Source organism: Oenanthe melanoleuca, chromosome 1 (assembly GCF_029582105.1).
Source record: "Oenanthe melanoleuca isolate GR-GAL-2019-014 chromosome 1, OMel1.0, whole genome shotgun sequence".
NCBI lineage: Eukaryota > Metazoa > Chordata > Aves > Passeriformes > Muscicapidae > Oenanthe > Oenanthe melanoleuca.
Window position 1 is genome coordinate 105,368,186 of NC_079333.1, and position 19,388 is coordinate 105,387,573.

The window sequence follows — 19,388 nt, forward strand, 5'->3', positions numbered from 1 at the left end:
AATGCACTCTTCACTCACAGCACTTAGGTTCTATTACCTTTCAATATACACCCATAAAACAAATAAATAGCTAAAAAACTTGTACTAATACATATATGTACAACAGGTAAAATATTTCATTTTTTTTAAAACAATATATCTCAATGCTAGGGATTTTTCCTATGTTTGTGTTCTAATTTTTGGATGCATTGGCAAAATAAGTAACATTGAAATCAGGAAAGAATGCAAAATATCTGTGTCTTTCACAGCAATTATGACTGATTTTACTCATCATTTGGGCTATTAAACAGACACAAAATAGCACTGAACTGTGACTCTTGATGGCATGACCTGAGAATTTTGACTTTCTTACATCAGTAGCTGGCAAAACTGGCAGCAAAACACTGGTAGTACAATAAAAGACTTGGTGATGCCACTTACTTGTGGATACTTCATGTTCTTTGATCAACAAATTGATCCATTTTTGCCCATTCTTGGGGCCACCCAACAGTTTTTTGTTGTTGCTGACATAGATATGATCTCAAGTGAAAGCTTTGTTCTTGGTATTCCACTGTATTTCTCCACAACTTCCAGTGGTTTTTTCCTGGCAAATTTGAAAATCTATGTCTGTGACTTTCTATACCTTCACATTTATGATCACACACTTTCTGCAGACTCAGCAAATTATTGCCACAAATCAATCACTGAGGCAGACATAAATCAGCTCAAGAGATTGCTAGGAAATTATTTCAGCAACAGAAGCTTCCTATTTCATCCTTCAGTGTTGTTCCCTTGTTTTTTATACTGCATAACAAAGAGGGCCCATTGGTGAGCATTTCCTTCTTAATCAACTCTCCTTTCTAAATGACAACTGATTTATTTCCAAATAAAATTTTATCTGTTTGGAATTTCCTTTAGTGTAAGGTTTGTCATCCCTTTAATTTCTGTTGATTTCTGACACATTTCAAATAATTTAAAGTCCTTTAAAAACGTGGCCATCACATTTAGAAGAGGAGGATCACTCTCAGTACAACACATCATCTTTTTCCTTCCCTACTTCTTGCTTTTTCAGCAATTCTATTTGGTTTATCCTGTTGTTCTCAAGCAAGGCTTCAGGTTTTTTTTCCCCTCCAAATTCTAGATGTCTGCAGGTCTGAGTTGGAAGAGAATTGTTCTGAGTGCTCTTATTGATGCCAAGGACTGAGCAGTCACATGGCTCTGACAGGCATCACCACCTCTGGAATCTGTCAAAGCCTGAGGTAACCCTTGGCAACCCCTCAGGAATTTTTTCAGTCTGTTCTACAACAGTTGAGCCGACAATTTGTATAATTCACACTTGGATATCATCTCTCATCATTAGAGCTGGTCTAGGTAGAACAACTTCAGTCTCCACTGCCCTTGCACAAGACTCCTATGGCTCCTTTTAGCTCTAGAGATTTGTTGGCAAGCTTATCTATCAGCAAGTTATCTAGATGCACACAAGTTTCCTGCTGTTATCACAAAGGATGTTTTTGTTGCTTTCCTCCAAACTTGGCTTCTGAATTAGGAGGGAGGTGCCCCTGGGTGACGTTTTTTACTTGTCAGACTCCCTGTGACCTGCCCACTGGAGCCAGCAGAGCTGTGGGAGGGGTGTCCTTATCTCCCTCGAGAAACAGAGACTGTTTTCCCCACTGAGCACAAAGTGGGTGTAAGTACATTAGATTTTCTGTTTCAGAATCCATACCACTCTCAGCCTCGGTCTGCTCCCCTTGTGCTCCCTTTGCCCTGGCAAGGAGCAGCAGCAATCACAGTGATAATGAGCTTCTGTGTCAGCAGATGATCTCCCAGTGCAGCAGGGATCTGGTGTTCTGCAGTGTCTTCTGTGTCTGCAGATATTGCAACACACTCACTGAGCTCTGCACTTATACTTTATAAAGTACCTGTTCTTATTGGTGAAGAAGATCCATTATTCTGTCTCCTGCACCATTGCTTAGTGATTTATCAATGTTTCTGCATCCAGTCACTGCTGTCATAGAACCACAGAGTGGTTTGGGTTGGAAGGGACCTTTAAAGCTCAACCAGCCCACTTGCCCTGCAATGATCAGGGACATTTTCAACTGGATCACGTTGCTGAGAGCAACCTGACCTTGAATGCTTCCAAGGATGTGTCATCTATTTCCTCTCTGAGCAACCTGTTACATTGCTTCACCACATTCATAGTAAAAATTCTTCTTTATAGCAAACCTAAACCAGCTCTCTTTTAGTCTAAACCTCTTATTCCCTGTCCTGTTGTAACAGGTCCTGCTAAGAAGTCTGTCCTTACCTTTCTCATAGTCCCCTTTTGAGTACTGAAAGGCCTCAATAAGGTCTGTCCAGAGGCTCCTCTCCTCTCCTCTCCTCTCCTCTCCTCTCCTCTCCTCTCCTCTCCTCTCCTCTCCTCTCCTCTCCTCTCCTCTCCTCTCCTCTCCTCTCCTCTCCTCTCCTCTCCTCTCCTCTCCTCTCCTCTCCTCTCCTCTCCTCTCCTCTCCTCTCCTCTCCTCTCCTCTCCTCTCCTCTCCTCTCCTCTCCTCTCCTCTCCTCTCCTCTCCTCTCCTCTCCTCTCCCCTCCTCTCCTCTCCAACAATCACAGCTCTTTCAGATGTTCCTCATAGGACAGGTGCTCCAAACGTTTTTATAACCCTCCTCTTGTTGACACCAGCAGGTCTACACCTCACTCATTTGGCACAATCAACAAAAAGCAGAGGTCTTATGTTTTCTCTCTAGAAGAGAAAACCAGCTCATTTCCAAGTACACAAGAAGCATTGCAGTCCCACTGGATTCATTGGTCATACCCAGGCACGAAATATGATAGCAGGATTGGGCAACTCTCAGAACTTACACCAATATTTAACATGAAACAGCGTTAGGATTTCCTGTGGACTGTAAAGGTCTCCTGTGCTCACTTGGAAGAGGACAGACAGGCTGTCTAGTTTTACCATTCCACAGAAATGACATTTACACTGTGGCAATAAAACCCGTACGAGCTGTAAAACCCATGGCAAGGATCATCACAACCACCGTGCATTCCAGAGCAGTAATAGTAGCTAAGTACGAACAGAATTTTGACAGGCAATTATTATTTCAGGCATTGTCTTTGGGAAGATATGCCCACGGAAAGGTTAACCCCTTGTTCCCCGGCTCAGGGATCAAGTATGACTTGATTCTAGTGGGGGGTGAGGTTGAGGCTGCCATAACCTCCGGCTCCGTGGATCTCCCCCTGCCCCGCAGCCACTGTGTCACCAGCAGGGTTCAGGGAGCACGGGCTGGTTCATCCTGCACCGGGCTCGCTGCCACCGGCTGCATCCCCCGGCACGGTGCGGCACGGAGCCGGGAGCGATGCGCGCCCCGGGATGTGACATTCCTGGTGTTCCCGGTGTTCCTGTGTTCCTAGTGTTCCCTTGTTCCTGGTATTCCCAATGTTCCTTTGTTCCCCGTGTTCCCTTGTTCTCGTTGTTTCCAATGTTCCCAGTGCTCCCACTGTTCCCTTGTTCTCGGTATTCCCAATGTTCCCTTATTCCCAGTGTTCCATTGTTCCCGGTGTTCCCTTGTTCCCGGTGTTCCATTGTTCCCAGCTTTCCCTTGTTCCCGGTGTTCCTGTTGTTCCTGGTGTTCCCGGCATTCCCAGTGTTCCCTTGTTCCCGGTATTCCCCGTATTCCCGGTGTTACCCTGTTCTCTTGTTCCCTGGTTCCCGGTGTTCTCTTATTCCCAGTGTTTCCTTATTTCCGATATTCCCGGTGTTCCCGTGCTCCCTTGTTCCTGGTGTTCCCTTATTCCCGATGTTCTCAGTGTTCCCTTATTCCCGGTGTTCCCAGTGTTCCCTTGTTCCCAGTGCTCCCTTATTCCCGGTGTTCCCTTATTCCCAGTGTTCTCGTGTTCCCGGTATTCCCTTATTCCTAGGGTTCCAAGTGTTCCCTTGTTCCCAGTGTTCCCTTGTTCCCGGTGTTCCCGGCGCTGCCGAGCATCCCCCGTCCCGTCGGGCCGCACAGCGAGCAGGGGGAGGGCGTGGCCGGGGAGGGCGTGGTCAGAGGACGCCCCGCCCCCAGGCAGCGCCCATTGGTGGAGTGTCGGCGGTGCCACGCCCAGGGGCGGGGCCGGGGCGGGCGGGACGCGCTGAGGGAGCGCGGGGCCGGGACGGAGCCGCGGCCGTGGCCGGAGGCGGCACAGCGACGGCGGCAGCGGGGACAGCGCCATGGCCGAGAGATACGACGTGATCGTCATCGGGGCCGGCATCTCCGGTGGGTCGGGGCGAACGGCGCGGCCCCGCCGCCTCCCCCGGGACATCCCCGGGAGCGGCGGCGCGGGGGTGGCGGTGGGCGAGCGCCGGGCCAGGGCCCGGGGGCTGCAGGTGCTCGGGGGAGAGAGGGACACGGTCAGATGAGCCGCGGTGGGGGGACAAATCGCCGCTCCTCGCCTTGGTTTGCTCTGGGTGCTCGTCGGGAGAGGGGCTGCAGGAAAGTGACTTGGCAGCGCCCGCAGGTGCGGGACGGGGCGGGGATGGGGGATACGGGCTGGGATAAGAATGGATACGGGCTGGGATAAGAATGGATACGGGCTGGGATAGGGGCTGGGATACAGAATGGATACGGGCTGGGATACAAACTGGGATATGGGCTGGGATACAGAATGGACACAGACTGGGATATGGGCTGGGATACAGAATGGATACAGGCTGGATACAGGCTGGGATATGGGCTGGGATACAGAATGGACACAGACTGGGATATGGGCTGGGATACAGAATGGATACAGGCTGGATACAGACGGGGATACGGGCTGGGATACAGAATGGGATACAGAATGGATACAGGCTGGATACAGGCTGGGATACGGGCTGGGATACAGAATGGATACAGGCTGGATACAGGCTGGGATACGGGCTGGGATACAGAATGGATACAGAATGGATACAGGCTGGATACAGGCTGGGATACGGGCTGGGATTGGTACATCCCCACAGAGATGGTGCTTTGACGTGGCTTTTTCAGGTCTCCCACACATCAGTGGCAGTTGTTTTGTTTGGGAAAATGCTGCAGAATAAACATCTGGGAATATCTCTGGGTTGGGCTTTGTTGCTGTGACAAGAGCTGTTCTAGAGGCAGCCCAATTCCCCAAGTGCCACGGGCTCCTCACACTTCCCAAAATACTCTTCAGATCTACTTTGACACCAGCAATTGCATCATGGTCCCTCATCCTTATGCTTAGAAAACTCCGTTAATTAATTACTTTTTATGTTACTATTTTTGTATGATGAGAATGTTGCTGTGTTGGAGAAAATTAGTGTTTAGGTTGTCCCTCAGGTCAATTTTGTGTTGGCAGCTTTGGCCAGGTCTCAGTTTTCAGGCAGTTCTTACTTCACTAATGATTCAGAAAAGGTGAGTTAGGTGACTTTGTGACTTCAGTGATATTACAGCCATTATTGGTGTGGGTTAAGTTAGGTTTTATTAATATTGAGAAGGAGTCAGAGGCTTTCCTTTGGTGTAATCTGTAGTGAATTAATGCATGAAAGAGCAAATGTTTTTCATAATTGCATTATTTCATTTACTCAAAGAACAGCAATTGTTTAAATAATTATTTGTGAATATGTAAATATGCAAATAATCTACGGCATCACTAGACAGAAAGGAAGAGTGTAGACCTGGTTTTCCTTGCTTTTTAGTTTTATCAGATGCCTGGCAATTTTCCTGCTAGCATGAGACATTTGGTTGTTCAATCCTTAGGGTTCTTGTAATTCACACAGTGTCCTTTGGGAATTACCATCCATTCTGTGTGCAGCTGATGATGACATCCTCTTAATATGTTTTTTAGACCTCTGAGAAGCTCTTGTTCCCTTCAGGGTGCCTCTTTCTTCCAGGTCCCCAACCTGTTGCAGTGTTTCAGAAAATAGTTTGAGATGTGGTATTTTGCCTCACTAGCACGAAAACACCTACACCTCAAACCTGGTGTGAGGATTGAAATGGAGCCAAGCAGAGAATTTCATGGTGCTCAAAATCCCTGAAAATTGGTTGGTGGGATGAGGAAGACAAATAAACATGTCACAGCACTCCTGGGGTACAGGAGCATTTTTCATGCTGGAAATGGAAAGCTCATGCCAGTGGCATAGAAATTGGTGTTTGCCTGTTATGAATTAGAACAGACATCATTTTAAGAAAACAGCCATTGAAAAATAAACAAGAAATACCTTATTTAATAATTAATCTCTACACTGTTATTCATAGCTGGGGATTAAACTCTGATCAGGCTCTGGTCTGTTTTGCTTTTCTCACAGCTACTATTCCCTGTACCAATATACAATACACGACAGTGCTGCTTGCTGGTCTTAAAAAAAAAAAAAAAAAAAAAAAAAAAAAAAAATCAGTATCTAGAGTTCTGCTTCTGGTGGAATACATAATAAATCATGTTCCACTATGGACAGGATTTCCCCTCGACATCTCTCTGACTCCAGTCTTGACTTGCTATTTGTATCTCTGAAATTGAATTTGCAGTTGACTCATCTGGTGAGATTTCTGTCTCCTCTCCTACTGTATTTTTAATTCTCACTACCTGGTTCTTGAAGGAGAGCATAGGAAACTCTGGGATAAACTAGTTCTTTACTAGAAATACATTAAATCTGCATGAGGTGTAAATTCTGTTAAGTGTGAACTTCCCAGCTGTGATGCTGTGGCTTTTAAAAATATTTGTCCAAGCTCAAATCCTGACAGGCAGCTCTGGAGTTTCCTCAAACCAAAGCATGGTCCTGAGAGGCAATTTCTGAACAATGTCTAAAATGTTCTGCTCATCCATGCTCCTGCCTCTGCATGCACACCACAGTGTGGTCATTCCAGGGACACAGAATCCACTCTGCCTGTAGGGAGCTGCAGTCCTGGGGTGCAGGGATCTTCTGGTTTTGGAGAAAAATCTCTGCTTGGGTGGCTTCTGCCTCTGAAACTTTCCTGCTGATGGAATCACACTCATCCAGGCTGCATCAGCCCTACATAGAGGGAGCTGGGGTAGATTCCTCTTTCCACTTGGGCTTGCATGTTAAAAATGTGGATTGTGGCCAGTAAAAGCCCCAGGCACACGTTTGTGTCACTCCTAATAGATAATGTCTCCTGTAATACAGTTAATATTAATTACAGCATTTTATACCCAGGTATATTAAATAAACTGGTGCCTGAAGTTAAAGACATTCCCCAAACCCACAGGGAGTTTTAATTTATATGGCTTGAATATTGCTCCCATTTTCTATTTATAGTGTTTTCTACTGAACTGAAGAATATTGTTTTGGATTAATTTTGACTTGATTAATTTTACTTGATAAGTGTTTTTGTTGAAACCCAGCAAGCTGATGGCACAAAATGTTGTAAGGAGATCCTGGATGTTCAGCCATTCCTCAAACAGATTAACAACTGGACAGCATTAAGTGCTCAGAGAGTTTTGATAGAAACCTCAGATTCTTCAGCTTGTCAGATCTGAAAAATTACTGCTGTGACCTGTAATTTCTCAAAACTTTCTAACTGACCTTATTGGGGTATATTTTCACATGAATAACAAAATGTGCTATGTTGACAGGGTTCCCTCCCTGCCAAATTTCAAGTTACTGCTGCAACTTCCAAAATAGGAATTTAAAAAGGCATGATTTTTTCAAAATCAAAGAATATGTTTTCCCTAGACATTTAGAAATAGACAGTCAATTTTGACCAAGATTTTCCAGCAGAAAAGAATTACAAAAAGCCACACCCTGAAAAACACACCCTGAAAATTCAAGCTTAAGTAGTTCCAAGTTTGGAAAGGGGAAAAAAAAAAAAAAATGTAAGTAAAATACCTTAACTTTTTTTCATGGGAGTATATTCATGTGCCAGCCTCACCTTGTGTGGAAGCCAAGTTTATCAGAAGGTTGCATGGAGAATGAATAATGTTTGTCTACATAATGCAAACCAGAGAGGCAGCAGATATGGAGAAGTATGTCCAGAAGCAGAGACGTCCAAAAAATCTTGTATGTAAATACTTTTTGGAAGAAATTTCAGCACATTGTGTTACAATTACAAAACACAAGGAAAACCAGATGTAATTGAATCTTACACTCAAAACTAGAATTTGCTGGCATGGATAGTTCTTATTTCCACAGAAAAGGATGTTTGCTCTAATCTAGACACAAGGAGATTGCATGGTTCTGCAAAATCAAAGCTGAGATTCCCAGCCATGTGCAGGAAACAGCACTATTTTTATGGAAGAGTCTAAGGGCCACAAATTGTAGGGAAAGCTGGGATGTAAAAATAGTAGTGATTAGTCTTTCTATAGAAATAAAACATATGATATATTATTAAGACTTTTGTGTTTTTCTCTCTGTGGAAAAGCACTCTGTGCTGGCACCTCCAGCTCCACAGTGTGTGATCGACAGCCTTACCCCTCGAGCTACCTACGCCTTGGCTTTGGGCTCTGGGTGAGAGACTGAGTAATGAGGAAATGCAGATTTTCCTTGCTTGCCATGCTGGCAGCACAACTTCTGTTGTATACTGCCCTGTTTGTTTTGACAGCACGCCAAGCTGCTGGTGGGTGGTGGTGTCAGATAAACTGTCAAACACACAGTTGTTGGTGTGAGATAGAATCAGACCTGTATAAGTCTGGACTAGTTTTCAATTGATTTTTTTTTCCATACTGTTACTTCTGTATTTACCTAGGATTTGACATATAGGGATGTAATATTTGATTCATAAAATGTATTCTGTCTTTACCACTTTGCATTTGCCCTGTGCTGGGTTCCATCTACACAATTCCTTCCTTCCTTCCTTCTGGATCCAACCAGAAAGCTGATAATCAGTGATGCTGTCATTTAGTACCAGAGATTCCTAAAGACCATTTTTGGGGATGCAGAAATGAATAACAATGTTTCACAGGTCTCTGAGTTCCCAATGTACTTCTAGCAAGCTAACTGTCATTACAAGAAAAAATTTACAGCAGGAGCAAAACTCCATGAACCCCATACAAAATGTAATGGATGCTTTATACAATAATTGCAAATAAGCAGAAGTACCAATTCCATTTACCTCATTCTTCATAATGTGTTTTGCTTTTTGCTGCTGAAGTCTTATGAGTGTTATTTGTCCCAACAAGCAAAAGAAATAGCCAAGTAGTTAGGACAGATTCCTAAAAATACCCTAACATAACAAAACCAGGCATGAGACAGGCATTATGCCTTTTCTGGGAACACCAGTGCTGATGTTATTGGTATTTGTGGTGATGACACTGATCATAATTTAGCAGCAACATTTTTTCACATACTTTTTTAGTTGGAGGTCACCATTTGGATAACAGGAATTTATTCTGCACAACACTGATTAAAAAAATTGTCAGTAGTCATAAATGTGTGTAATTACCTTGGTTGTTTCCTATACTAGGTGGTATCAAACTGCCATCATTTTAACTGCTCATTTTAATATGTAATGGGAGGAAAGATGCCTCATTTCCAACCCTGTGCTTATACTCATTAACTCTTTTCTGCCTTTGTTTTGGGGGAGAGCATTACTTTGGGAAATGAATGTTTACTGCAAGAAGCTGTGGACATGAAAAATCCCAGTGGATGTGTGCAGAGGAGTGGATTCATCCTTGGGTTAGAATTCCCTCTTCCTGCCCACTGTATTCCTGTTAACATTGTCCATGAGAAACTGTCTTTGTGCCCTTCAGAACAAGGCTTGCATTTAGCATTTAGACAGTGATGCCATTGAGACCAGTAAGAGGCTTGGTCTTATTTGGACAATGTAGTCTGTAATAGAAAATATTTATTCTCTTTTGGCTAAGATCTTTGCTGAATCAAGTGGATTTTTTTTTTCCTAGGAGGGAAAAAATACTGATGAAAAAGAAATTCAATATATTTACCTGAAAATGACAAAATACATAAATTCAATCTCTCTCCAGTACCAAGTATTCTACAAGAAGGGATGTGTAAGAAAACATGGCAAGATAAACCACAGTTTCTGACAAGCAGAAAATTAGTGATGTTATGGTATTAGGCAACATTGAAATAGAAATAAATGTAGACTTGTGAACCACACTGTGCATTCTTGCTGTTTTGTGTGGATTTAAGATGCTGTTACTGAATTGATAGCATTGTTGGTTTGGGGTTTTTTTAAAATATATTTTCAGTGGAAATTTAAAATCTTCAAATCCTTAATCTCATTGACAGGTTCATTTTCACTTGCCAAAGAAATTTCTAGCTGGAAAAATGAGAGCTGATTTTAAGGTGCTCATTGCCATGTTTAATTACTCAATTGTGTTTAGAAAAAGTTAGGTTTTTCATCAATTAAACAGTAAAAATAATCACAGCATTAGAATGCCGCCACATTGGAACTTTAATAATGACTTATTGCCAATTCTCTTGTTTTACTGATGTATATTAGAAAAATGAGAAAAAAAAGTCTTAAAATTATTTCCCCTCTCAAGATCAGAAGCATGTAGGGATTTTATAGGACGATTTTTCCCCATTTCCTCAATTAAAGCTTGCTAGAACACTACAGTAATGAGTTAATAATCTTTCTCACAATGTAGCTATCCCATGCTGTGTACAGTAGGGTGGATTAATAAGGATTTATGAAGGAATTTTCTGTATTTACAGAGCCTAGATTTTGAGAAGTATAATTCTATACTATTAGTATACAATCACAAGGACATTTCCAATAAAGTAACTTTTTAAAAACTCTCACTGCTTGTGCTGTAGAACTCATCTCTGCTCATATGCCCTGTATCAACCCCAGTATTGAGGCAACTTGGAATTATTCTCATAAATCTACTTTTATAAATACTTCCCAACCAAACAAGTAACCATTTTCCACATTACAGGATTCCTCTGGAATGAAGTTCAAGTCTCTTAAATCCTAGTGTTATTCACTAATTGTGAAGTTGATTTTTTCTTTCCTATGAGGTAGAGATGGGCTTTGTTGTATTATAAAATTCAGTATTGTTCAGCATCCTTATGTTTCAGTCATGGGGTGTGTCTTGCAGTCCTCAAGTTAGCATTATTTTCCTTTTCCTTTTCCTTTTCCTTTTCCTTTTCCTTTTCCTTTTCCTTTTCCTTTTCCTTTTCCTTTTCCTTTTCCTTTTCCTTTTCCTTTTCCTTTTCCTTTTCCTTTTCCCTTCCCCTTCCTTTCTTCTCTTTTTACCTTATGTCCAATGTTTGATGCTCTTTAAAGGGCTTTGCTTGTGGTAGGATTATGACAATTTTCTGGCATGAAAGTAGCCACAGTGTGATCTGTAGCAGCAGCAATTCTGAATCCTAAATAGCACTGCAAAATCAATAGGAACAGAGCTTTTCCTGCATGGCATCTTCAGAGGGGAGCTGCTTGTGAGATTTCCATAGAAACCCTTGTGGAGGATGTCTTGCCTTGTTTGTTCTCATTTAACACTAAGTGAATTTCCACAGCCAGATACTGTGAATGAGGCATGGTTTTGGCAGGCTCCTTCCATCTACTGAGGCAAGCAGTGCATTTGTAATTCATGGGATTAGGGGGATATCTGGAAGGAGTTTGTCCAGTGATTTGGGGCTGTTTCCAGCTTTATCTCAAGGCTGCACTCGGGGGAGGTGGAGGTGATGCAGCCACAGGCTCAGCTGTGACAGGAGTGTCTGCACCACAGCCACACCAACAGACCTGCAGTGTTTCCATTGCCTGGTCTCAGCACTGAGCCTAGTGCTCCTTTTGGCCTGGAATAATGTGTCTGTAAGGAATGGTTTGGATTGGAAGAGGCCTTAAAACCCATCTCATTCCACCCCTTGCCCGTGGGCAGGGACACCTCCCACTAGACCGAGTTCTCAAAGCCCCATCCAGCCTGGCCTGGAGCACCTGCAGGGATGGCACATCCACATCTTCCTCCCTGCTCCTTGGCAGGTCATGATGTCCTCTGGGATGGAGATGTTGTAGAGGAATTGAGAGCATAGCTCAGTGCAGTCTAAGGGGAACTGAGCAGACAGGGATGGGGAAGGAGCAGCTAAGGAGAAGGTCTCATTCCTTCCTCTCTCATTCTTACCCAATCAATCAAATGGTCGCTCTCTGGTGTCCAGTCCTGTCCAGGATACTGCAGCAGCAACAAAAGTCTTGAAAACTCAAGTTACAGAGAAGATGAAGGGTAAATATGCAGTCATTTTAGTTAATTGTGTATAAAAAACACAGAGGCTTCATGACCTGTGGGGTGCTTCACATAAACCTGTGGAAGCACCTGGACCTGGTGCACTTCATTCTCACCAGGATGGAACTAAAGAGGTGGGACCAACAGATGAGATAGATAGAGATAGAGATGATAGAGATAGAGATAGAGATAGAGATAGATAGAGATAGATAGATAGATAGAGATAGAGATAGAGATAGAGATAGAGATAGAGATAGAGATAGAGATAGAGATAGAGATAGAGATAGAGATAGATAGAGATAGAGATAGATGGACATGGGCATGGACATAGACATAGACATAGACATAGACATAGACATAGACATAGACATAGACATAGACATAGACATAGACATAGACATAGACATAGACATAGAGGTGCTCTGTGCAGGTGTTGTTCCTAGTCCTCTGTTTTGAAAGAAAATACTTTCCATGCTTTGAGCTAATAAATATGTAGTAGTAATCTTAAATAAACATATTTTGTATTGTTTTTCTTATGAGTCATGCCCTCTCCCAGTTCCCAGTAGGCCATTGCTGTCTCAATTTATTTATTGCTGTTTCTCAGTCTGTGAAACTTCAAAGCCTTTTTCTTCTTTTAGACCAGTTTCTCAGATGACCCTTGGGTTAGCAATAATGAAACTTAACCACCTGTAAGTCTGGAGCACAGGTACAGTTTAACAGGCAAACAGGTTAGAGAATCTCAGTCACATTACAAGTTCTTCATCCCTTAGCAGCCCTTCTTTATTTGGATATATCCCATAATTAAGCTTTAATGCAGTAGTGAGTTTAACTTCCAACTCAGGCCAGTGTGATCATTAGTCTTCCTAAACAACTGTGGCAGGAATAGAGCTGTTGTATTCAGCATGAAATTATGGTCTTAGGCACCAAAGACTTGCATTTAATTTTTTTTCATACCTAGGCTGGACTTTTTTTGCTTCATGTGCAATTTTTTCAAGGCATGTATATCTACAGTAAACTTTCTTACCAAAGAATTGCCCAGTCATGTCTGAGTGCCCAGTGGTATTTACATAGAATAGAGAATTCAGTCTATTACTTTACACATGTAGGATATTCCACTATTTTGTGATAAAACCCACTATATATTTTAAAATCTCATTTTTCTGCATATAAAAAATTATGTATCTAGAAGAAAATATTGAAGTTTGTGTTTTCAACATCAGAGATTTGTGTCTTCCACATTTATTTTGGGGAGGAAGAGAAACCATCACACAGTGGATTAAAGAATTAGCTAGAAAAAAATTGTTTCTAGAGTTTCATGGAGGGAAAAAATTATCACTGAAATAAATTAGATCAATTTATAAGATATCCACTCCACTGAAAACTAGCTTGCAATTAAAAAAATTAGAATATTAGATAGATGGAAGAATTAAGTATACTTCTGCTCCAGCAGTCTGAACAATATGGTGCAAGGGTATAAAGTTACTTTTAGATGAGTATGAAAATTATGTATATAATTGCTTCCTGTGCAAGACATTTGAACTTCCTCAGTTCTGATTTCCAGTGAATGGTGTTCCACTTTCCCATTAAAAGATTCTGTGCATAGAAGTTTATGGTCAATTCTGTATTGCCCTTAGAAAAAGAAGAACATTTAACTCTTCCCAAAATAATTCCTCTCCCTCTTTTCAGACATGCATTCTTTGTAGGCTCACAAACTGCTGATTTTAATCACATTTCAAGGTAGTGTAATAAACATGAGGGTAATATTGTTACTCCTGCCTGCAGGGTATCTTGGAAGTTCTGATCAATAGGGCTGCCTTTCGTGTACTTAAGGAGGGGAAACAACTCCAAAGAAACAATGCTTCAGTGCCAAATTGGCCTGCAGGGCAGTGGGATAATCTGATTTCACCAACTCATGATTGCTTTCTACAATTTCAGCTTGCATCTGTCAGAAGCAAAGAGGTCTCCTGTCCTATTGAATTTTTGGTTGTCTCTCGTGGCTCCATCACAAAGTCCCATAATTAGATGATTTTTGCTGAGACCATAATTCCTTTTATAAAGTATCTACATGCAGCCTGTTTGATTGTCATGGTCAAACTCCACTGCTGGAAATGAGTCCTGACAGTGAAGCAGACTTTGCTTCTGCATGTGAATGAGGACAAGGGGCAGCAGAGGAGCAGAGGGCTGATGTGGGAGAGGAGCATTATTGATGTCACTGCAGCACTGCAAGTCCCCCAAGCTGGGTGCTGCCTTTCCATAGGCTGCACAAATGAAGAGTAAGATGTGTGTCTGTCCCTTAATAATTGAAGTTTTGCTGCTTTTCAAAGGCCAAAATACCAATCCAAGGAGAAACTTCAGTCAGTGAATGCTGTGAGTGGTTATAACATGCAACTAAACAGCAGCCACATCATTCCTGGGGTGAGATACCTTGCAAAATTCCTAACTTCTCACAGGAGTTTTTGAGAACAGCCTGTTGAAATCTCTGTCCTTGAAGCTTTGGTTCAGTTTTTGGCCATGAATGTGGCTGATTGCTGCCACTTGCTTTAATGCACTTTCTCTTTTTTTGGTAGGTTTGTCAGCAGCCAAATTGCTGTCTGAGGCTGGGGTCAGCGTGGTGGTCCTTGAGGCCCGGGACAGAGTTGGAGGAAGGACATTCACTATCCAGGTAAGTGTTTCATGACATGTGGACTCTCACTTGTGCTGCTCTATGATGTGACAGATGTCACTTCTATTATTTTGACCTAGTGAACTACAATTATTTTGATTCAGGGAGATACAGCTTCAGCTCAATCCCTCAGAAAGTGACAGCAGAGCAGCTAATCAAAAAGTCATCAGTCAGCATGTGCTCACCAAGAATTCCTGTTTGGCCAACCTGACAGTCTTCTAAGGTGCAGTGACTGGCTTAGTAGATATGGGGAAAATGCATATTGTCTACCTAAACTTCAGTAATGTGTTGAAAACCATCATCTGAGACCATGAGTGTCAGAGCATTTGCCCTCTTTTTCCCATCTCCCTTTGCATCCTGTAACAAGCATCATAATTTAGAGCCCTGTAAGAAGCAGCCTGAGCAGGACCAGACATCAATATGGCTCAGACATATGTTTTAAAATGTCTTAAAATTATCTGAAATAACACTCCTGCTTCTATAAATGAGCTGCATCTCGATTGCCATTAGAAAAAGAAATGAAAGAAATGAAGAGTCACTTGTGGAGCAGGATAATGTAATACAGACATTACCTCTGCTTCCCACCCTGGAATTGAGGGAGGTGTAAATTATGTCAGGTGCCATTGCTGTGGAACCAGAGATAAACAGTGGTGTTCCAGCAGAAATCATTGTGTGTGAAACATGGAGTATAAACATCATCCTTCTGTGACACTGAGGATGCCACGCTTAAAATACTTCCTATAAACAGTGTTAAAAAGAGTTATTGTCTTGGGAGATCAGCCTGCTGTAATCCCTGTGTGCATCCCTGAAACCTTCTGCTTTCTTCCCACTTCCCAAGAGAGTGGGGTGCACCTTTCATGGCTGGCATGGCTGGGGGTCCCTATCCAGACAGCAGCAGGCTGGAGCCAAGGTGTGCAGTGCTGGAAAGGAGATTATTCTCCTGGAAAACTGCAGTGCAGTGCTCAGCATCTGCAGCATTAAGTCTAAGCAAGTATCTAGAGAGAAAAAACAGGCCTTGATGCTGGAGATGGTTTCAACTGCAGAAATGCAGAAATGTCTGACCATGACAAGAAAAGTAATCTGAATTTCTTGAGCATCTGCAGGGGTGGTGACTTCCTGTGCAGCCCATTTCAGTGCTTGACAACCTTTTCCATGAAAAAAATCCTCCTGAATATCATACACAAATACATTCCATACACATTCAGTATGGAATAATTCTTTCAGCTTCTAGATGTTTGTAGTGAGGAGCTTCCTGCACAGCTTCTGATTCCTGTACTTTTTCACAGAATGACAAAGTGAATTATGTGGATGTTGGTGGATCATATGTGGGACCCACCCAAAACCGGATTCTGCGGCTGGCGAAAGAGCTGGGGGTGGAGACCTATAAAGTGTATGTTGAGGGTGAGATGTTCCATCATAAAGGGGTAAGTATTGCATTTCCATGCTGAGCTACCCAAAGGTAGCTCTGAAACTTGGGAATTCCTGACAGTCATCAAAAGGGTTTCATTTAAAACTCACCCTTAGTAATCCAGAAAGCACCTGCTTGAAGGGCTGTTACTCTGTTTTAACTTACTGAACTTACTTCTTATTTTCTTAAAAGTGTTCAGAAAATGCAGCTGACAGCAGCTAAAAAATCTGGGATGCATTTGGCATATTGTCTTTGAACGTACCCTGCATAGAAAGTTTTGCCTGAAATTCAGGAAATACTTGTTCTGAAATAAAAGCCAAATGTAAATTAAAAAATAATAGTATTGATGGATAGTATTGAATGATGATACTGCACAACAGTATTATGGAACTAGCCTGGGAGTAGGATAATTTATTTTGCCCATATAACTGAATTCACATGAGATCTCTCCCAGTCCCTTGGAGTGGGATTCATCTCACAAATGGGTCTTTGGAAGTTAATTAACCAATCTGAGACTCTGAGGTTCCCTCTCCAGCTAATGGTGACACACAAGCCCTTCCCAAGAGTCACCAAAAGTTTCACCTCTGAGATGTGGGCAGCAGGAATCCAGGTGGCCACTTTTGATCAAGTACTGGTGTAGCTAAAGTGAACAGGAATGAAACCTGTCCTCAGAGCAGATTTCCAGCCAGATCTTTAGCCCACTGATATTTTTTGCACAGGTCCTACCCAGGCCAAAACCAGTGCAAGGTGAGAGCAGCAGGACAAAGAAAGGCCTAAGATTCATAGGTGTGAGATGTGACTGTCTGTATCCATAACACAAAGTATTCTTTTAATTTGCAAAGACCATCACTTCCAAATTTTTAAAATATTCTTTAGTTTTGGTATTTAACAGACTCTGGCAGAACCAGATTTGAAGCCTGTATGAGTCACTATTGACATACTTGATATAGACAAGCCATCCTATGTGATGGATCCTTAACTGTTTTCATTTCTATTACCTTCCCCCTTTTTTCCTAAGAATTAGAGCAATGTGTTCACACTGCAAAGTTTCACCATCTGGTTCTGCAGACACTCCTTATTGGGCAGATTGATGCCATGCTCATAAAACAGCCACATCCTAAATAATTGCACAGCCACTCCATAATACTAAAAAAGTTATTTGTCACCCCCTCATACAAAATTGATGTAATTCTACAGCAAGAGAGATGGGCTGGGTTGTACCAGCAGAATGTTTGTCCCACTCTAATTTAAGCTCAGGCATGAATCTTTCAGCATCCTAAAAGGCACTTATCTTCTTTATGTTAAATAAAAGGCTCTAATGGGTTACATTACTTTGAGCCCTTAATGTATTTTGACACCAAAGCTGCAGCTTTTTATTGTCCCACACTGCATTATGCACGTCCCTGCTAATGACCATGTAATTTTGTATGTTTTCTTTGAAGTGAAAGAGTATTTCTTAGCAAGAGGCAGCATTATGAGCTATTCAACTGGATCACTGGTTGTGGATCAATTCTGGATTTGTCATCATTGTCCTGCTGAGCTAATCAGAACTGTAGTTGTTGGACCAGGGTGACAGCAAAGGGGCTTTAAGATCTCCCAGATTTAAGCACTGGATGAATAATGTAGGTCTCATTTCTCCCACATCCTATTCCAGTGCATTGTAGCCCTTTTATTCCATTTTATTTTCCTAAGGTTTTCCACAGCTTTTTCTCCTTCTTTTTCCTTGAGACATTGTGCAGTCACTATGCCCTTTGATTTAGGGATGTCTTGTTGAACCCTCTCTCATCTCCCACTTCTAGAAGAAGCTTATTAAACTCCATCTGTGCAATCCTGGCTGTTGGCTGGGCTGCTCAGTGCCCAGGGCTCTTTTACCTGCCTGCTGCACACTGTTACCAGGCTGGATGGTGAGGTGCAGGTAGGGGTTTGTGCTCTCCCAGCTGTAGTTGCACCCCTCATATTCATTAAAGATGCTCCAGGAACACAAGCACCTGTGGTATTTCCTTGATAGCAGAAAGTGTAGGAATGAGATTTTTTGATATTAAAGGATCATATGCACCAGAAATTAAATATGAATCTGAAAGATGGAAGTTTTCAGCTTCTTGGGCTGAAAACATCAGCCATGGTTCACCTGCTGCCTTTCAGGTTTGAGAGGTCTGAAGAAATCTTCTCCTCTTGTGTCTCAGCTGTTGTTTCTCTGAGTTGGTGGCTGTCCAGGAGTTTGTATCCAGGGCCAGACAGGAAGGTCTCCTCCCAGGAGCTTTCTCCAAAGTCTGCAATGTTGTGTGGTTTTGTCAGAGGGGAGGAAATGTTTTGAGCAGTGCCTAGCACAGCTTTAGATGTGTTTGTGACATCTGTATGTAATCTCCAGCACCCTTGGATTAAGAGATTTTTGGTCTTTTCTTTACCATAACAATTGGTTCAGTTTAGTTTGTCTGAAGATTTCCAGGACAATGCTTTGATTGAGTTGGGAGAAAGTGGGGAAATGGTTTATCCGAGCAGTGGAAGCAGCCAAGAGAAAGTGAAAATCCCGAGAGGGATTTAATGAGCTTCTTTTCTCTGACAAGAATTTTTCCCATATGTGTGTGGAAAAATTCCATGTACTGCAAGCTTTAATAACCAAGTTGCTTCATTGGTGCAGGCTTCTTTTGTAGTTGCAGTTTCTTTGAAAATCCAAATATGTAACTATTGTTTATTTTTTTTTAATTTGTTGTTTCTTTCCCATCAGTTAGCATGGTAACATGGACTCTTTAATGTCAATCAGGAATTTTTTGGTATCTTGTCCTTGTAAATCTGTAACTTAAAAACCTTAGTGTTTGTTATGACCCCTCTTTCCAGCTAAATTTCTCTGTGGCTACTGTCCATAATTCAGCAGGAATGCTTTTGGACAGATAAGGGAAAGGGCAGATGTACTGGAGTTTTCCCTGAGCTGGCAGACAGCTTTTTGTTTTAACAGAGGTCCTTGAAGCTCTGTGCTGTTTTCACCTTTTTAGTAGAAGACCCTAGAAAGTAAAGGCATTGGGCCTTGGTGTGGTATCAACCTTCTCATATAACTGCACCCCTCCAATTTCTGGCAGCAGCACACGCCTCCAGGGTATATAGTATTACTTAATAAGGAATTATGATTTTCAGAGGGAGGAAACACTTGATAAAATATGAGGATTTCTCTACAGTGCTTCAGGTTAGCCATTTAATTCTTTCTTTCCTTCATCCTGCCTTTAGATTAAGAG

The 19,388-nt window shown here is 42.2% G+C and overlaps 1 protein-coding gene across 1 annotated transcript in view; it reads left to right on the forward strand.

Moving 5' to 3' along the window:
- The first annotated feature begins 4,099 nt into the window (after positions 1-4,099).
- Positions 4,100-19,388, forward strand: part of LOC130260120 (amine oxidase [flavin-containing] A-like) — a 34,812-nt gene continuing 19,523 nt past the window's right edge. Inside the window, exons 1-3 of the mRNA XM_056505271.1 lie at positions 4,100-4,233; positions 14,659-14,753; positions 16,040-16,177. Of these exons, the coding sequence (XP_056361246.1) occupies positions 4,188-4,233; positions 14,659-14,753; positions 16,040-16,177 (279 nt within the window). The 5' untranslated portion in view covers positions 4,100-4,187. The remainder of the gene's footprint in view (positions 4,234-14,658; positions 14,754-16,039; positions 16,178-19,388) is intronic.